Source organism: Cyrtonyx montezumae, unplaced genomic scaffold (genome assembly GCF_038088225.1).
Source record: "Cyrtonyx montezumae isolate F1298 unplaced genomic scaffold, pur_monq_1.0 scaffold_13, whole genome shotgun sequence".
Classification (NCBI taxonomy): Eukaryota; Metazoa; Chordata; class Aves; order Galliformes; family Odontophoridae; genus Cyrtonyx; species Cyrtonyx montezumae.
Window position 1 is genome coordinate 14,251,567 of NW_027071859.1, and position 20,736 is coordinate 14,272,302.

General features: G+C 42.4%; 1 protein-coding gene and 1 long non-coding RNA gene across 2 annotated transcripts in view; both read left to right on the plus strand.

Moving 5' to 3' along the window:
- Positions 1–298: 298 nt before the first annotated feature.
- LOC136045079 (uncharacterized) lies at positions 299–5,145 on the plus strand. Its single transcript, XR_010621878.1, has 4 exons — positions 299–395; positions 3,699–3,767; positions 4,503–4,721; positions 4,960–5,145. It is a non-coding gene; the product is annotated as an uncharacterized LOC136045079 (long non-coding RNA).
- Positions 5,146–17,783: 12,638 nt separating this feature from the next.
- Positions 17,784–20,736, plus strand: part of ADAM17 (ADAM metallopeptidase domain 17) — a 29,761-nt gene continuing 26,808 nt past the window's right edge. The window contains exon 1 of the mRNA XM_065730719.1: positions 17,784–17,997. Within this exon, the coding sequence (XP_065586791.1) occupies positions 17,907–17,997 (91 nt within the window). The 5' untranslated portion in view covers positions 17,784–17,906. The remainder of the gene's footprint in view (positions 17,998–20,736) is intronic.

Here is a 20,736-nt window from a genome sequence, read left to right on the forward strand (position 1 = left end):
TTGTGTACAGTAAATCCTGAGGGGCGGAGTTTGTCTTAATCTCTGCAACAGATTTCACACTGGTGCAGTGATCACCTCAGCTCCCTTAGTGTTCTCAGACTCCAGAGAAGCCACGCTCTGGGGTCCCTGGCTGCCCTGCCAGGTGGGCTGTGCTGGTGGAGATGGGGCCTCGCTTGGAGCCGTGCTCTGTCTGCTCAGGTACTTGCACAGTACCTCAACTCAGCAGTGAAACAGAATGTTATATTTCTTAGGATCTCTGCTGAACATGTCAGCATCCGTGGTTGTGTTCTCCTGAGCCTAGCTCGTGTGATGCAAGGCTGTCTGTTGTACCGGATGAGGGAGTGCTTTATGACTGTGTGAAGCTTGCAGCACGTTGCTCCGCCGTGTTGACTCAGGTAACCAGAATTTAGGTGAACATACAGATTGTGTCCATGCTTTCACTATGGATGTGGCTTTCAAGCACAGGCCACGCAGCTGAAGTCACACCCTAACTATGAACACTGATGCCATCTAAAATTATATCCCAGAATTCCTTATCAAACCTTGGCTTTAAATTAGCCAGAAAATCGTCATGTAAAACACGCAGACTTGAAGTTGCTATCCGACACTGCTGGAAGGCTGCAACCTCAAAATCCCATTTCTACAGCTGAAGTCCCAGACTTAGGTAATAAGATCTCCTTTCCTGTTTTGTATGGAGGTAGCTATGTGACGTGACCGCTGGGTGCTTCAGCAGTTGCAGCCTGGCCAGCTTTCAGACGAACAGAATGCCACTGCGGAGGGTGAAATGCTAGCACCAGATCTGGATTACAGCCACAATGTTTTTCCACTATGGCACGATGCCTGTAAGTCCATAGAGGTATGTGGGCTTTTTGTGCTGCAATCCTGAAATGGAGAACCCGACGTGAGGACATTTCTGATCATGGAGTGTGGCCTCATAGTGTTGGCCGAGTACTTCAAGATTTACATTTCTGTCTGTGGAAGCTTGTTGAAGGCAAGCTTGTCTCCAGCACTGTGTGTGATCTGACATCAGTGTCAGAACCATCTGAGCTGCAGATTCTGTAAATGCCATTAGCAGTGGCTCATAAACTCTTATTACAAATGATCCCCTCAGTCGCACAGTCTCCCTGCTTTGTTAAAGCCTCGTTCCTTCTGTAGTGTTGATCATCATTGCAAAATCCCTCTACATCTGCAGTCAATAGAACAGTTTGTGAAACCTGCTGGCTGGGAGTGGGCTGTACCTTTTTTTTGTCCCCTCTTCTCTCCAGGTTTCCAATTAAGGTGTGGCTGCTGATCTCGTTACTGCTGAGCAGGTGCTGGGTCTGTCAGAATTGTCGTAAATGTGTTGGAAGCAACGAGAGAGCTACTTACAGCCATGGGAAAGATGGAGGGTCAGGAGAGAGAGAAAGGGAACGTTCTCCTGTGCTCTAAATCAACCTATGCAGCCAATTGGTGAAATGTATTCAGAGGAAATGGCCCTGAACAAGATCATACCCATTTGTTTATGCATTAGTTCTTCCTGCTGGCTAAACCAGCCATGCTCAGTAAGCATTCCGCCGTCAGGAGTGCTGCGTCTTGGATTGATGGATGGGAGCACTCCAGGCACCTTTTGTGCTCTGCAGGAATGGTCGGAATTGGGAGCTTCAGTCTATCTGAAACAGTAATTAGTTTTCAGAGGCAGATCTCAGTGCTGCACATTGATTTGCTCCAAATTTTGCTGATGTTAGTAGAGATTCTGTTCACACAAGGTCTGCAATTGTTCCATTTTCGTTTTGTGAATGGTCATTTCATAGGCAAGGAGAGCAAAAATCTGTTTAAAAGGTAAAATAGCAATGGGAGGGAGAATCTTTAAACTCTCAACTTGGTTGCCTAATAGAATTGTCTTTAATCAGCACGTGCATTGACGTTCAAGATGAATAGGCACAGTTTTTTTCCCCAAATTCCCCAATACCTCTTTAAAAGGGTAGCTTACTTGATACTATACCGCCTTAGAAGGCAGAAGTCATTACTCACAGGCAGGTGGTGTTGCTCATCTGTCCATCCTGGCTGATGGGTGAACTGCAAATACCATTTTTGCCCAATTAGAACCAGAATAGAAAAGGTAGTTTCTTCTTGTCTAAGCAGCATCAAATTTTAAAGATGCTCCGCCCCCCAATAGATCTGGGATCTATATCAGCATCTGGATTCTTCATACTTGATTCCTGGACTCTGAATTTCACTTGAAGAGACAATTAGGCAGGCCTCACTGATTAATAAGTCAGCAGAGCTAAGCAGTGCAATAAGATAACGTGAAAGAAGATGAAGGTTCAGTGGATTTGCAATACTAGAATGGAGTTTTGTTTTTCCCCAATAGTAGGAAATTGCTGCACCCAAAAACACTATAATAGCATACTCTGATGTCAATAACACCTTTCAATACAAGGAGTCTAAAATCCTGTTTCTTCAAGGAAACCAACTGAACTTATAGTAAATCTTCACAATAGACTTGCATAGACTTTTCTGGATGCTTGCACATGTTCTGCAGAAACCACACTTGAAACGTTGGCCTTATTTTCATGACTGATTACTTCTTTTGAGAATATTTTGTGGCTGTGTGCTTTAAGAACTATGTAAAAACATGGGATAAAGCCCATTTAAATTCAAACCAGCTCAAGCATTTTTTTTTTTCTAGAAGAACTGCAGTGTATTTCAGTGTAAAAGTGTACTCATACACTTCTAAAGGTAAATTATGTGGTATGGGCTTGACAGTGACTTCTGGGTTTATAGGAGAGATGAAGTAACCTTGCCATCTGCTTGTAATCTTGAGCCTGCTTTGGTGGAGGCAAAAGGAAAAGCTATATGAATTAAATTACTGACTTGTTAAGGCAACTGTACAGAGTAATCTGTTTGATTCCTAAAGTCAGAAACACCTGAGAGGCCTCTTCTTTCTTCAGTGGAGGAGGGAAAGGGCTCACTTCTTCACAGTGCAGTGACGGAGCACTGGCACAGCTGCACAGAGAGGTGGTGGAGTCTCCTTCCCTGGAGATGTTCAGGACCCACCTGGACGCCTACCTGTGCAACCTGGGCTAGGGAGCTGCTTTGGCAGGGGGTTGGACTCGATGACCTCTGGAGGTCCCTTCCAACCCCTACATTTCTGTGACTGTGTGATCCTATGATTTCTAGAGAAGACATTACTCATTTTGTTGTGATGTGCTTGTTTCTGATCTGCTGGCTTTCCGCTGAAGATCCTTAAATGCTCTCGAGTCCTCTCCAGTGAAAATGCTGTTGTGTGGGTGCCATGCAAACAAAATCCTCCAGAGAAAGATAATGATCTAAAAACGTCATCAAGGGCTGATGTAGATAAGCACATGGAAGCAGAGACATTTGAGCATCTGGTGGCAAAAGGCAACTCTATAGCAAAGCTGAGCAGTGTTATGAGGATGCTTGCCTGATTTAAGAAAGTGGATCTTGAAGCAACGGTACACTGTTGAAAAACAAGCTGTTAGCGAGGAAAGGAGATAGACCTGTCAGGAAACATTTGGGCTGTCAAACCACTGGAGTTATTTGATTAGTGTAGACAAGGAACTAAAAGACAAGAGTTCTCATTTGCAGAGCATGGAGGTTACTAATGCTACAGGTGTTGAAAGGAAAGGAGTTTGCCATTTCCTTCCATTATGTGCTATAGCGATTTTTCCCTTTTTTTTTTTTTCTTAATAAACCAGTCCTGCTTAATAAACCTGTGCTACCACACCGAGATGTTTTGCTGAAGGATGGGAGCTCAAACACTTAAAGTAGTCAATGCAACCCTGCGTCCCTCAGTCAGTGTGAGTGCTGTGTGGCTCCTGATGGGAGGCTGCTTCCTAAACAGCTTACAAACGCTAGATGCCTGTTTCTTTAGCAGGAAGCCTGTTGTTTCGTTTGTAGAATTCAGTCATGGAAACTATTTCCTGGATGAGTGAAAACAGTGACCCCAATTATCTCAAATATTGCACTTATTTTTTTTCCCTCAAAAATATTTTACTAATTGAGACTCTGATTTATTCTGACATCTGGTGTTTCTTTCCTTCTTTCCTTTTCCTCCTTTCCTTCTTCCCTTCTTCCCTTCTTTATCCCTTGCATGTATTTAAAATTGTTAGCTCTGAACCTCCAATTCTCAGTAAGCATTTTTGTCCAAGTAGAAGTCCTGAGCAGCTCTGGCAGTTACAGCCAAATGGGACTTTGAATTGCATTTCCATCTCACAGAAGACAGTTGGAAAGATAAGTGTGTGGGAAGTGATACACTGCAGGGAACAGCCATGCCCTGGCAGGGAGGATGGACCAGATGACCTAATTTCTCTTTTCCATTAGAGCTGTCTCTGATTCCACAGCTAGTCATGCAAGCACATGACTGACAATAAGGATAAAAAAATATGGAAAATGTATCTCCCCATGTAACAAACAAAGCTTGCTGAACTTGATTCCATCACCTTGCAAGTGCTGATTAATTGAATGCCATAGAGTTTTGTATGTTCCTGTTGGTCTTTTAGGCAAAACCTTTAAAAATGACTTGCCATCTGCATCGCCTGGAATTCAGAACTGCTGTCTCAGCTGCATGAGACATCTGCTTGATGCAGGGGATGGATGAATGTGAGCAAGACTGGAGAAAAACTAGCTTAAAGAAACAGTTTCAGGGATAATCTTTTCCAGGTCCCGTGTAACATTGTGCCAACTATTACATTACAGGGTCTTGTATCCAAATGACAAGGGTAAGTGGTGCCAACTGACACCAGGGTGTTGGTTAAAATGGTGTTAAGGCTGCTTTTTGCTACTGTTCACGAATCAGCCATGATCTGGCTGTCAGAATTCAAAGTATTTATTTATTTATCTATTTATTTTTTCCTAGTAAAATCTAGGATTTTAGGATTCCAAAAAATGGCATTTGGTCGGGTTTGCCTTTCGCATTACGTGGTGCTTCTTGCTGACTGACTGCTCTTGCTCCACCAGGCAGCCTGTGGTCTCTCAGTGTCAGAAGAATTTTGGGATAAGTGTCTGCATAGCATACAACACTCTCATTGGACAGGAGATTGAAATATGTTATTACTGTAACTTCAAACTTCAGAGTTTTTGTGTGAAATTTCATTCCCACCTCATGTATCCCATTTGTATTGTTCTCTGTAAGCACTATTCATTCCATACCTACAAAACAAACAAACAAAAAAAAAGAAGCAAAACCAAACACCTACCAAAGCACAAAGTGTCTCTTTTAGCATGAGAACAGATTACCAGAATACACTTGAGACTTCCATCTGCATGAAGAGAGGTGCTGGGGGTAAATGTTTTGATGGAAAACTCTACAGAATAGCCACGTAACCTGAAAGCAGATATTTACTCATGAGATTCCTCACAACTCTGATCTGCAAACATTGTACGGGTGCTGAAGGGCAGCCAAGACCCTCGAGGAATTTCCCACTCACATCAGTTTTTCGAGAAGTGGCATCGTTTTTATTTCCTTCCTTTTAACCTGGAGTTAAGTGCTCGTTTCTGGAAGTTTATTTCATGCAATTTACATGACAGTAGAAACCTAGATTCTTTGCAGTGTCCAATCTCTCCTGACTTCTCCCGACTCTTGGTCTTATCTCTGTTGGCCTTGCTTGTTACAGGATGTTTTGTAGCCAAGGTATGAGGAGTAAATGTTCTGTGGAGCCTTTTGAAGTAGACAGGCTTCCTTGGGAAGATTAGATTCAGTTACCAGCCCCGTGTTCCTCAGGAGGTGGCAGTCAGCTCCTTTTTCCTTGTGTGGGCAGATGTGCCCTGTCCACAGTGCCTCTTGTGCAGCCAGAGACAAGGATGAGATGTAGGGATGTCAATTGTTTTCCGTGCCCTGCATTGCCATCGTAAAGCATGTTCCTGTGTATTCCTACCCCAGTTTCTAATAGAAACACAATGAGAAAACAATCCTCAAGCTCTTAAGCTCTGTATAAATAAATATGTGTGGATGATAAAATCTTACTGGTTAGTAAGAAAAGAAATCTGATCATGGAAAAAGGCTTAACTGTAGAAATGAGGAATGCCTCAGTTAATACTAAAGGCCCTTGTGGAAAAAATGACCAACAATTCAAAATTCTACATTTAACAGCATATTTCCAGCCTATTGCTACTTGTTTTTTCCCTTGACTTGTGAAGTTTTTCCACGTTTTCCTTTTCCAAATGGAATAGCATGATTATTGCTGTCCAAGAAAACTGCTTCGGAGACATAACTGAGACACAAGTAACTAGTAGATGCAGTCTGACATATCTTGCTTTGTTGTTCTTCCTTGTCACTCAGCTTTCATAACCACTTGCATCCACCCACTCCCCAAACTTTTATTTGCTGTTAGTAATTGTTTACTTGCTTTCTTATTTCAAAGGTCCTTGCTCGTACCACTGGCTTAGAAACACTAAGCACAGCTTTTAAGCAGTGTTGTGTGATGAAACGTATCAGTCTGAGCCTTGTAAATTAAAGGAACCCAAAGGCTGTGCTGATTTATACTTGCTTGCAGTGGCGCATGAGGACTATTTCATTAAATGGAAATTGCTATGATAGAAAGCTCCAGTGGCAACCTGTTATCTCTAACTGTGCTTCCTACGCTGACAACCAGTTGCTGCACTGCATCTATCCCTCTGAGGCCATAGTTATGCAGTTGATTTAATCCAACATAAACCATATTGCTCCTTAAACCTTCTGCCTTCTTGCCTGTGCTTGTCCCTAGTGCCTTCCTTAGTCTGACATTAGGAAGCCTGGATGCAAAACTGGTGATGAAAATGGACAACTTCCACGTATCACTTCCCCAGCTGTGCACTGACCCACAAGCTCTGGAACAGGAGAAATGTGTGGGAGGAGAGATGAGGAGGGCTATCCCTCCCTGTGGGAATGCAAATTGTGCTGGACTAATGTGGCTATGTAAGGGAAACCTACGTACAACTGAACACCCCTATCTGTCTGACCTAGGGGAGGTTTATTCATTCGATTTGCACTGGATTCCAGATTTGGTCTTGTAATTTTCATGCTGGTTTCAACGAAGTGATACCAGATTCACACTTGTGAGAGCTGCATAATAAATGTCACTTTGGAAGTAATAGTTTCCAGTAATGAAAATTCCCCATGATTCAAAAGTAAATTGTACAAAAAGAGTTGTAACTAAAAGACAAAAATCATCTTTATCAAGTGAGAAACCTTGGTAACCTTAGCAGAGCTATCAATCCAAATGACAGCCCAGAAAAACAGAGGCATAGAAAGCAAACATATCTTACTACAGTTCTCGCTTTCTCTGTGTGATCCACATTTCTTCCTACCTTTGCAGCTGTGTTTAGGGTTAAAAAGTTTAAGCACAAAAAAGTAACCTCGTTTTCAGCTTTCCCGTGCTCACTGTGTGGGAGGCTCGTTCTGCAGTGTTCCAGAATGAAATGTCCTGGTACCAATGCCTGCAATCAAGGAAATGGGAGAGTATGGGATTAATAAAACAACTATCCACTAAAAATTAGTTCACTAAGAGTTTAGCTGAATAAAATGAAATAATCTTGGCCATGGCTCCTGTTCGTTTCAATTGGGAAACCAAGAATATTTGGAATCCCCACCTTAGAATTGTAACTTAAAAGATGCAGCACATTTTTGGGGAGTGAAAGGGTGGGAAAAGAATAACTAATGTGCCAACTAGTTTCAGTTCTGCTGGTGTGTGTACACTAAAATACGTGTATTAATATACATTATGTATGTATCACATGTATTGAACATATTTTTCTATGTATTTGTGTGTGTACATATTCACAGTGGAGTGGTGGCATTGGTGGACAAAGGAAGGGCAGCTGATGTCATCCACCTGGACTTGTGCAAGGCCTCTGATGTGATCCCACACTACATCCTTATCTCCAGATTGGGATATCTCCTGGTCTGCCTTGGGACCGGTGTTCTTTCAAATCTTTATCAATGACTTAGGCAGCTGGATTAAGTGTACCCCCAAAAAGTTTGCAGACGACGCCAAGCTAAGTGTTGCAGTTGATACAGTAGAAAGAAGAGATGCCATCCAAAGGGACCTGCACAGGCTTGAGATGGGAGCACATGTGAACTGAATGAAGTTCAACAACGCCAAGTGCAGTGTGCTGTGGCTGGGTCAGGACAAACCCAGATGTGAGTACAGTACTATGCCCTCAGGAGGCCACTTTTGAAGAACCATGCCCAGGCCTGGGGCTCCCAGCACAAGAAAGACCCGGAATGGGTCCAGAGGAAACCACAAGGATGCTCAGAGGGCTGGAGTACCTCTCCTATGAAGAAAGGCTGAGGGATTTGGGTTTGTTCAGCCTGGAGAAAAGAAGGCTTTGAGGAGACCTCATTGTTGCCTTCCAATACTTAAACAAAGCCTAAAGTCAGGAGGGACACTGACTTTTTACGTAGTATGATAGCAACAGGACAAGGACAAACAGTTTTCAACTAAAAGAGACGTTTATATTAGATGTTAGAGGAATTTTTTCACTCAGAGTGTGATGAGGCACTGGCAAGAGCTGCCCAGAGAAGCTGTGGGTGCCCCGTCCCTGGAGGCATCCAAGGTCAGGTTGAATGTGGCCCTGGGCAGCTTCATCTACTGCCTGATCTAGTGGTTGGCAATCCTGCTCATGGCAGGGAGGTTGGGACTAGATGATCTTTAGAGTCCTTCCAACCCAAGCCATTCTATGATGATTTATTTAAGAGATGTGACCATGTCTGCTTGCAGAAGACTGACTCACTTCATTTTGGAAATTAGTTATAATCAGATAGTAACAACTGTTGGTTACTAAGGACCTAGGCTGAACCCACGCCAGTAACCACACATCATCAGCTGTAAGTTTTCAGTCCTCTGAGCCACTGAAACCTTTTCATAACTCATACTTCTAGTTGCAAATAGAGATAGAAAAGTGCTATTAAGTTCAGATTTTTCACTAAATAAATTACTTGGCACAGTAGTGATTGGTTGTGTTTCCTGGAAAAATTGAAATAAAAGTAAAAATCCTAAAAGATAAAGTCCTCTTTACTCTATGTTCTTGTACTGCAATGTAGAAGTAGTCAGTTACATACTTTTTAAGGTAAATGTACCTTTCCAAATAACTTACATGAACATTATTTAAGTCACTGTATGAAATGCTACAGGCTTGCACTGTAAAAATAATGTTAAAGTTTTATAAACACACAATACAAAAAGAGATGCTCAGGTTTACCTTCTGTCATACAGGCAGTATCTTTGCATTAGTAGGAGCAAGGAGAAAACAAGTAACATGCATTTAGAGACCTTACAAAAATGTCTGCCGTTCTACACTGTATTTTTCTTTACTTTGCAAAAATGTCACCTAAAGTGTTCTCTTTAATCTCAGCATAATTGCAGCAAAATAAATAAATAAATAAATATGGTAGCAACACATCCTTGCTTGCCCTGGTTCCATCAGGGTTTCTGTTCAAAGCATGTAGGACTACCTTTTGCACCAAAATAATGGTTTAATTTGCAGAGAACAACCTAGTGATGTTACTAAGCCCTACAGGGAAATGGCAAACATACATACAGCATACAGCAAAGCAGTATGTGCAGTGGAAAATGCTGGTGGTATATCCTTTCAGACTGTAATCCTACTGAAGATACCCAAAGGGGAAGACCATCATTATTGTAATTCTGTGGCTACTGTGACACAGACACTGGTGCCCAAGATGTTGTATCGAGAATACCAACTCCTATGTAGAAGGTAAGATTTGGGCTATGGTACCCAATGACAAAGTTTACTGCCTTTGTCTGACTTTTCCCAGTCAGCTGCCTCTAGGGAGTGTTCCAGACAGCCCAGCCATCAGAGCAAGTATATACCTTTGTTCTGCACGATCATTTACACCTTTTTCTCTCCTTTTTATTACCTATATTTGTGAAGAAGTCAAGTCAGGAAAAAAAAAGAACATGATGACCCACTAACAAACCAACCAGCCAGGGAAATGAACCATGTACCTAAGAGTTTACAGCAGTGTAATTAAAATACGTGCAAGGATAAACCATACTCAGCACCATTTAACTGGTCAAACTGGAATATTTTTGATGAAGCTCAAATGAAGAAGTAAAGGTAGGGCAGACAAGCCATCAAGGGGACAAATGCAAGACCAAATGCTCTGGCAGGGTTACAGAGTTCGATCTTTTTCTCCTAAATTTTGTTCTCAGCCATCTTGTTGACATTCCCATCTTTCACTGTCTCCTTCATGGCCTTTTTCAGCACCCTTCTCTGCTCTGGTCCCATAGGGTCAGCCTTTCTGAAAGAGGAGAAAATCAGAACTGGCTGAAGCCAGGTGTTCAGGTAGCATACGATCAGAATCAGGCCGCCTATGTGTATCTTAGAGATAGGAACAGTATCCTTTGAACTGCATTCTTGATGATATTTGTCATATACTTCCTCAGTAACTTCAAAAGAGTTTGATTCCTTTGATTACAGTGCTGTTTACCTGCTATCTTTACTAACAGGCATTTGCTCAGAGCAGTCACTCAAACGTTACCTTTATCATATTTACCCTCAAGTCCAAAATAATTTCATTTACAAACATTCATATTAACATCCCTGGTTAAGTAAGAAGCAGTATACTTTTGAGATCAAAAGCATTAAAGAGTGATAACCAAGTATGAGTTTTGTCCTAGATTTGCAGTAAATTCTGTGCCCATGCTTGCTGCTTTAGGGACCTTAGAAGCTTCCTGCCTACCAGTTCTTTGCCGTTAACATTATGCCATCACATGTGAGAAACAGGAGCTCTAAGTATTACTCTCAGTTTTCATAGAGAAAATTCTCTTGCCTTTAAAATAACCACTTAAAATGGATCTAGCAGCATACTCATTTTCAGATCATTTCCCAGTTCTTTTTAATTAGTGCTTATGCTAGCAGGCATAGCAGATGCACAATAACTATGAATACTTGGCACTTACAGGGCATACCTGACCTATCAGTACCCACACTTTACCACTGGAAAATGAACCCACATACAGAAGGGTGATGACCTAGCCAAAGATCTCCCTGGTTTTGTAGAGGTTCCTTCAGCTAATTAGAGCTGAAGAAATACTTTGGCCACTAGTTTCCTTACTGCGGCACAAGAGCTACTGGTACAACCTCTGCAGACTGACATGAAATGTGTTTCCATTTTCAGGCAGGCTTTTAGTAAGGGGGTACAAAAAGTTTTGAGAGTTGACTACACTCTAGTGGTTCAAACTCCTGTGAGACCAATGACCTGGTTTGACATTTGTGGTTATAGAACCATCAAACTGCTCCTTGTGATGGCATAGCTGTGCTACCAGCACCAAACAAACTCCAGCTCAGTGAACAAGCTAGCTAGGCAGCTTATTTGCTGACCAAGAGGGCACATGTCAAGATATTTTACTGCCACTATACGGAGTATACTTTCAACCCAACCTCCAAATGTGCAGCTTAATTACAAATACATCCAGAAGGAAGACAGCCTACACAGGTATAGGCAGGGAACATGCCTTCTAGCAGCACTCTTCTGAGGCAGGAGTGTCCCTTGGATGTATACTTCGCTTTGCCTTCCAGTTGCGTGTACTGTATCAGATCAAGCTGGTAAGCAAATCTCACAGGAGTGTAATCAGGCAGGGCTGGGGAGAGGCAATTGTATGAGTCACATATTCAGCACATGGAACTGAAAGGCCTGCAGTGGGAAAAGAAGATGAGAGACCAAAGGCAAATTAATACAAAGACGTAAATACAATGATTGGAATCTCAGCCAGCGGGCAGGTGACTCTTGGACCGCCTGTAGATTTTAAGCAGTTCAAGCGTGCCTCCTGCATCATCTCCTTCATGCTGACGACGCAGAGGATGGCTTGGCTGGGTAATCTGAAACCCAGCTGTTAATGAATCGAGCCAGCTGGTGCCCCTGAGCCTGACACTGGAAGGTTGCCTGCAAGTCACACACATACCTGCTCATTTAGCTGTGGTGAACTGGTGTTCCTGACGCAGGCTGCTCACAGAGACTTCCTTTTCTCGTTAGAAATAGATTTAATATGTGAATCCTGGTCATGCAGTGATTTTGCTGTAGTGTTTGTAGACTCAAGGCAAATAAGTGACTTGGAAATAAATCCTCCTGTTCTGGCTGACAGAATTAGCAGAACTATTTGGTTAGAGGAAGAACTATGAGGGGCTGGATCTAGATTTCCTGCTCGGTGCAGTCACTCACCTGAAGCAGTAATGCTTCATACCTATGTTGCTTAGAAAACAGTTGAATGAGACAAAAATTAATGAGAATCAACCTTCTGAACAGGCTGATAGCTTGTTGACACTGAAGGCTGTAGCAGCTCAGCAATAAGCTGCCTGCACTCCTCCAGTTCTGGCGCAAGTAGATTCATTCAGCCAGTGGTGCAAGATAAGGTAGTCCTGCCCTGCTGCTAAGCTACCAGGCCTTTACAGGAGATCAGAATTCCCCCTTCCTGGTTTTCTCCCTCACTAGAGGCTTTCAAGATGGTAGCCAGGGAAGCGTTAAGAGAGACACACAATTTCTCATGGTATAAGAGGAGAATCACTGCAACATTTCAACACAGCAGAATGTTTATTCAAGAGCACCTGGTTCTGCAGGACACCGAGCTCTTATTTTCAGTGTGGAAGCCAAGCAAGATGCGTGGTCTTATTTTCTTGGCTGAGACATTTCAAGCTATTCTCAGCAAAGCCACATTCACAGATATGGTCTACTACAGCTCTAATGAGAATTCCGAGCAAAGGCTAATGCTGCGTTCCATGTATTCCATGAATTGCTCTCTATTTGAGTTCTTGCCAAAAACCTAGATGGCATTAATGCGTTCCAGTACAGCCTTCTTCTAGCTCACTTTTTTTCTGTTTCTTGGTAGTGTAGATTGTGTAGCATTCAATACATTAACTTGTCATAATTTTAAGTCTCTATCGATACTTAAATACCATATTGCCAGCATAGCCTGTGGGAAAACCAAAGGAGTTTCACCTTGCAACCCTCACTTACGGGAATTAACCTCACTTGTGAAGTCAGCATATACTGATTTCAGAGTTTGTCCCAAAGAGTTTCATTTGAAGAGGTTGTCCAGTGAAGTTGTGGATGCCCCCTCCCTGGAAGCACTCAAGGCCGGGCTGGATGGGGCTGTGAGCAGCCTGGTCTGCAGGGAGCTGTCCCTGTTTATAGCAGGGGGTTGGAACCAGATGGTCTTAAACATCCCTTCCAACCCAAAACACTCTGATTCTATGATTTTCTCCTCATAAAGCTTCCTTAATAGTTCTAACAAAAACTGCACAGGGGCCATGTTTATGTATATGAAGATGTAAACTTAGATACGTATTACACATACACATGAACGCACAGCCAAACCAGTCAGCAGATCTTTCCAAATCTTCATGTGTGCAATTTAATCAGCTAAACTTTCTGGTAATGTTTTTTGCAGTTCACTAGATATATGCTCAGTTGTTTAGCTGCCAGAATTCACTTGGGTTGCTAGTGCATGCTGGTAATCAGTTCCCTCTGTATCTCCTACATCAAAATAGTACTGCTGGAGCTTAGCCCATATTCCATTACTTCCCAAAAGATCACATTAGCGGTCCTTACATTAACAGTATTTCCTAGATAGATATATTAGCCTGATAAAAAAATAATGCCCAGAAGTACATTTATCTTATCAAATACTTAGATCTTCTTTTCTTCTATTGTATACTTCAATAAGAAAAGTCTGCTTTCTTAGAAAAGAGATGAATTAAATTACCAATATCAAATGAAAAGCTGAATATCAGTGCCAGAGATGTTAACTTTTGCCAGTGTCTATGACATCTGTTCTGTGGGAGAGATCACTAGGATATATTTTAGAATCAAAACACAAAGGCTGGCAATGTGAAATCAGGTTCTGTTCTTTCTTTTTGTAGCTGTGAGTGTTATCAAACAATTGCACTGGCATGACAATAACAAAGCTACAAAATGGATCTTATGAACTTAATGGGAAGTTTGTTGTCATGACACATTTATACCTATTTACAAATGTAAGCATAGTGCTGAGAGAAGATTAAAAACTAAGAACAGGCTATCGTAGTCAAAATGATCAAACAGAACAGGAAGCATTCCTCCATTGCGTATTACAAGGTCCTTCCAGGTCTGTCTTTGTGAGGGACACACAGTGGAACCACAGGACCTGTTTAAATCAGAATTTATACTAAGAAAATTGCAGAAATTGCCTAATGTGATTAAAGATTTAAAACCCTATTGTTTTTACATTTAAAGCAGTAACAAAGTTCTGGTTCTCTGAACGGGGCTGGGATATCTGTGAAACCATGAACCACCCTGCCAGAGTGCTTCTTACATCTGTAAAGATAAGAAAAGCAGGTGTGGAAAATAACCAGCAAATCATAAAGATGAGTGTTTTGTGGTCATCATGACATGCAGCATTTGAAAACTCTGGAAAACTCCTGCATGGCTTTGTCATAGACATATGGTGGGTCTTCAATACGTATGTCCAGTTTTTAAGAGAGTAACAAGCTTCAAAATACAAAGAGGTTGGTGTAGTTGTTTTGTTGTTGTTTTTTTTCCCTACTAGGAAAAATCTATCAGTCAGATGGCAGAAGTATCTCTGTTATTTATATATGTAATCCTACATAAACTCGAGTCACAGTTCCTAAAAAAGGAATAGACAGAAGAAGGGCAGCACCATCTCCTGGTCGATATAAGAAACGGGGACCACTTCACGTCAGAAAGTAGGGACGAGTGATTTCTTTGTGGGTTGGACTGTACTGGGAAGTAACTTCACAACAGCACATTCCCTCTCCATTAACTCAGATATGCTTCAGGGAGGAAAAACATTTTGTGTTGTTACAATTACGGAGAGCACATATTCACAACAACAAAGAACAAATTACGGTTGCTTCCCCATCTAAAAAGCTCTCCCATATTGGCATCTGTTTTCCTTTACTTGTAGTAATAGCAGACTTTAAAACCAGCATGGCAGGCAAGCTAGGCCAGTTGCAGTGTATTGATGTAGTCTTTAAAGATAATAGAATACCACAGAAGTTTCCTGCAGCCAGGAAATAAAGGAATATGTTGACTTCAAGATTTGTAGCCTAGTTTCTGTCTTGCTGAGTAGATAGGGGAAATAGAGGGACAATATTATGTAAATTGATGGATCATTAATGTGGAAAGCTGTTACACATATTTAGAAAGAGACAACAGGCCAAACTAAGTGAGGGTAAGGCCTGTGGAGTAATGAATGGGTATATGGGAAAAAAATCCCCATGGAGATCAAAGGAGGGAGACAAAGTCAGATAACTTATTGGAAGACAACCATAGAAGAGAACAGTGAAGAAAACACAAAGTAAAAGAAGAGAGAGATCCTAGAAACTTCTACAGCTTTTTCTTGAAAAGAATAGAATTGGCATGCCATGGGAGTCCAGACCTCATTTATCAGAACCATCTCAAACAGCATGAGGGAAAAGACTTGGCACGAGATCCAATTTTCTGGTGCATTAAATGAGAATAAAGCACTCCTTGCATTACACAAACAGGAATGGTTGTTTGATGGTTTTTTGTTTTTGTTTTTTTGTATTATGCTTTGGTGGTTATTTTGCTCTGAGAAACACCTGAGTTCTTTTAAGGAATTTTTAAGTTGTAAAAGATGAGTGTTACGAAATCATTCATTTCACCCTCCTCCCAAAGGAAGGACATTCCTTATAAGACACGGGACTTTACTCAACTTAGACTCAAAGCCTGAAAGTCATAGGGGTTCCAGTGATTCCCATGGGAAAATATGTAGTTTTGCACAGCCCACAGTCTTGCACATGGGTGGGGTGCAGTTTTGCTTATCGCATTAGCTCAGAACCAAGATCAGGCCTTTTGCCTTGGGGCATCATTTACTATTCAAACACGCACAAAACAAAGGTAATTCTCAATCCTTCTCCAGGGCCTGCCACAAAATCTAGCTTCCTTTCTAATCAAATTATTAAATAGTATATTTTACGAATTGCTCTGGTTAGTGAGATAATGTCTTTCACCAAAACACACTAAATGCTGTTTCCTCATTTATGTTTCAACATCTTCTTATGTATTTATCGTATTCCTGTTCAGTTCTTAACCACATAAATAACAATTAAAATTCCTTAATGGGGGAAGGATGCATTCCTATCAATACTGGGCATCAACAAGCTCTGAAAGTGCTCTTTTACTAGACATGGTGCTATGTTTGTGTAAATTCCTGAAATAAAATAAAATTTGCACCCAGACATGCCAACAGATGAACTTACTGATACAACGTAAGTGATTCTTATTAACACAGAACAAACAATATTGCTAAATCAATCACACTTTCTTATTTACTATTTACTGTTAAACTAATTACACGGCATAAATATCTTAATCTACAACTTCATTGTGCTTGACTTTGTCAAAATACAAATCACAAATACTCCATAGCCCTAAAAATATTTATGGATGGCTTTTATTATTAGCATGTCCTTGTGAGATACAAAATAAATGGAGGAAAAGTATTGAGTGGGAAAGGTGGGATAGGTGAAAAAGAAACCTTTTACTTGGCTTTCTGTATCTTGCCTAGACAAGGTACCAAGTGTTAAGATGTAAAAATTCCACACCTCAATAAAAAACAAAATTGATCTGTTCTGATAAAATCAAACTGATAAATGATTTGAGAACAGGCAAAAGTAATTTGTAGATAAAAACAAACAAACAAACAAACAACAAAACACAAAAACCAACCAAGCAAACAAAAATACCTATTCTGAAAAGTCCTATACAAAGTGAATTCTGAAGAGTTGCAGGAGGTTCCTATAATATTAATTGGCATCTGATAAAACAGCAAGTGAGAATCAATGATGCCAAATGCCAAGTTATAACCTTCAACAAGCAGTCACAGCAAGGAACACCAGTTCATCTAGTAGTCATTACTACTTAGGAAAAGAGATCCTGGAATCTGGGAATCTGGATTTTCAGCTTCCTGAAATCTCTACTCTGTACACAGTACTAGTTTAAAAATAGGAAACACAAGAGAATTTAGACACAAGTATGTGTTGGAGGATGTATAGTATAGGTATATAACATTTAGAAGTACAGAAGAGTCAACAAGGATAAACATAAAAATGAAACAATATGCCACGTGAGGGAAGACTAGATGAAACAGAACTTTTCATTACTGGGAAAAAAAAAAAAAAAAAGCCTGTGAGGCTTTTCAGATAGAAACCATGAGTGGCACTGAAAAAAAGAGAAAAGGTGCAGAACTCAACAAAATAATTTTCAAGAGGACAAGAGGATTTCAATAATCTTAAATGTATTAAGTGCCAGAAGCTTGTGAGTCCAGCAAGAGAACTGGGTGTAAAATCAATACTCAGAGATGAAGCTGTAAGACTAGGAGTAAGCTATTTTCACAGTGAAAGTCACCAATGTACCTTCATATCTGAGTGCTTATTCATAAATAATCTGAATAAGGAGGTGAGGAGTGAGAAGACAAAGCCTTCCGATTCCATGTTGTTCATGGTAGGAAAGAAAAGGTGTGGCTGAGAAGAACGGGAGAACCTGTCAGTACTCGGGGCTCAACTGCCCACAGCCTGTATGCTGTAAAATATGGGAGACATCTTAGCGGTGCTGGCACAGAACCTCATGGAGACACAGGCTCTTCCGAACTGTCAGTAAGACGACTGCAAGGGCCCATAGGGCGCAATAACGACACCCCACAGCACAGAGCTCGGGGAGCGCCTCTGCGGCTGCGCAGCACCGCCCCGCCCCCACCGCAGCGCCCGCCCGCCGCCTAAAGATGGCGGCTCCGCCCGCACCCACAGTGCTTCGCGCGCGGCCGCGCTTCCGGGTGCGGGCCCTGGAGGGCGGCGGGCCCGGGGCGCCGAGTTGGTCGGACCGAATGTGAGCGGCTGGACGGAGCGGCGGGCGGACGGAGGAGCGGGCGGAGCCGCGCGCTCGGACCATGAGGCTGTGGCTGGTCCCTGCCCTGGTGCTGCTGTGGGTGCCGGGCGGGCTGCGGGCTCTGCGACGGCCGCCGCGCGGACAGCGCTACGGTAAGGGGCAGGGCGGCACCGGGGGGGAGGGGAGAGCAGTGCCGGGGACCTGGGGGTACGTGCGAGGGAGAGCGGCTGCACTGAGGTCAGCGGAACGGGGTGGGCTTAGCTAACTATGCAGGCACGTCCTCGCTGGGCTGTGGGGTTTTTCACTTGCAAAACGCCGGTTTTGTCTCCCGCACCTCCCCTGCTGCCAGGCTCGCGTTGTTTGCGCGCGCATCCCCTAGGCAGATGGCAAAGACCGTTTCTCCAAGTAAGCAGCATCGGGATCACCAAGCCGTGATCTACCGCTGCATATCTGCCAGATAAGTTTGTTTCTTCTCGTGTGCTTCTGAGTGCAGGTGTATGTCTTACAGCCTTTACCTTTGGTAGCCCACCATCCCCAGTGACATCCACAAGGGAGGAGAGGACACAAATTAACTTGCCAGCCAGCCGGAGTCTCCTCTTATCTCTCAGTAATGCACGTACTTTAATTCTTTAACCACAGACAAAGCCTTATCTTGTATCAAGGGTCCTGAGGTATGTCCCTCTGGTTCAGCATTCTATCACATATGCAAAAGCAGTATGTCATCTCCCACAAAAAGAAGTTGCAGATCTCTGTGTGATGAGCATGAGCTTCTCCCTGTAGAGAAGCAGAGGCTGTGGTCACTCATTGCTCTCTCAGATGTGTGCAGGTGTCAGTGCTGACTGCTCCGAACCCCCCCACCCCATATAGACTTCAGACACCTAGCAGGTGCCTGTGCCTCTGTCATTCTCCCACACCTCTGGTTGACTTTTTGTTCTGTGCAGGCCGCAGCAGTTAGTCACTGCAGGAAACTGGTGGGGATAGCACCTAGTGGGGGATGTTCCAGGAAGTGTAGTGAAACAACAAATACAGCGTATCCCTTCAGCATCATGATCAGGGATTTCTTCAGGCAGAGGTTGTATCGTGGGCCATAGATTCATAGATACATTAGGTTGGAAAGGACCTACAAGATCATCTAGTCCAACCATCATCCTATCACCATCCCTACCCACTAAGGGTAAACCAGATCCCTTAGCACCTCATCTAAACGCTTCTTGAACAGCGCTAGGGATGGTGCCTCAACCACCTCCCTAGGCAGGCCATCCCAGTGCCTGACCACTCTTTCAGAGAAAAAATGTTTCCTCAGGTCTAGTCTAAATCTTCCCCGGCGCAACTTGTGGCCATTCCCTCTCGTCCTGTCATTATTTATCAGGGAGAAGAGGCCCACCCCCTCCTCACCACAACCCCCCTTCAGGAAGTGGTAGAGTGCAATAAGGTCTCCTCTGAGCCTCCTCTTCTCCAGACTAAACAATCCCAGCTCCCTCAGCCGCTCCTCATAAGCCTTGTGCTCCAGACCCCTCACCAGTTTTGTTGCCCTTCTCTGAACATGCTCCAGGCCATCAGCTGTTACACCTTCTGAAGGATCTGTTTGCTGCAAACTTCCCTGATTCTTTTTTATTTTTGGTCTCCATACCACCGTGTCCAGACTTCAAGCTCTTCCATTTTATTAAGTAATACGTAGAGGAGAAACTCTTCATCTGCTTGCTTCTGAACTCTCACTCTTAGGTTCCATTGCCAGAAACAGTGAATATGGAACAATCAGTCATTTTCTCCACACTGTTAGTGACTTGCATACACTTATTTGTCACCTTTGTCATCTTTTTTTTTTCTAAGTGAGAAAATCTTGGCCTGCGTAATAATTCTTAGCATGGGAAAAGGTTAATGACTTTACTGATCTGTTTCTTTCATGCATGCACCTTCTGTTGGTATGGTATTTTATTTATTTGAGATATATGGCTAGGACTGCAGCCAGTGTTTGTGTGATGAAGGTGCCATGGGTTGTGAAGTGGTGAAGCACAACGATTAATGCTTTTTATTTTGGCTTCTTTTTGTCGTTTAGTAGTCATTCCAGGACTTTTTTTCTGGAGTAGCAGTAAGTATGCTGAAGTAAGTGCTGATACCATAAAGACTAGTGGAGACTGCTCACTACTATCTTACTTAGCTACTGATCTAGAGATTCACACTTTGTTGTTATCAGTTTGTCAGTGAAGCAAAAGTCAATTTTTTTGTTCGTTTTTTGGTGCTGTTCTTTAGCATCCATTCTTAAGGTCATCGGTGTAGTTTAGTTGTTTTAGGGGCCCCTTTAGTTATTCGTCTGTATTGTTCCTTTTGATGACAATAACGGCTGTTCCTCTTAGTAGCTTTGTCTTTGCCCTTCAGAACCTTTTTGCCTACTTCACTCTGATTTTATGTTCACCTTTCACTGGAGTTCTGTTTCCCTAGCTGTACACACAGCTCAGTTTTCTGAAATGCCATCTTTTCTTTGTAGTAACTTTTACTTAGTCCTTTTTGACCAGAGGTTGAGTTTTCTGGACGGAAATAATTTGTATCTCTGCCAAGCAGACTCTTTCATGAAGTTTCAAGGGTTGTTGTTTTATGGCTAGGAGCGTTGTTGCTCATCTCTTTAAGAGCTTATTTTTTCAGCAAGAAAAGAGTATTACTGAGAGAAAACAGAATTTGACAGAATAGAATAAATAGATGAAAAAGACTTGTGTCATTTCCTAGCATTCTTCAGCTGAAAGAATGTTAGGGTGTGGTGCTCCAACAGTTTAAACTGATCTAAATTGGGGCTGCCACAATCCTGCTTTCTGATCCCTTCCTCGTTTTTGTGAGCACACGCATGGAGCTAAGCTGCCTGGAAGCTGATCACCATCTTTTGGTAAGGAGCAGAGTGT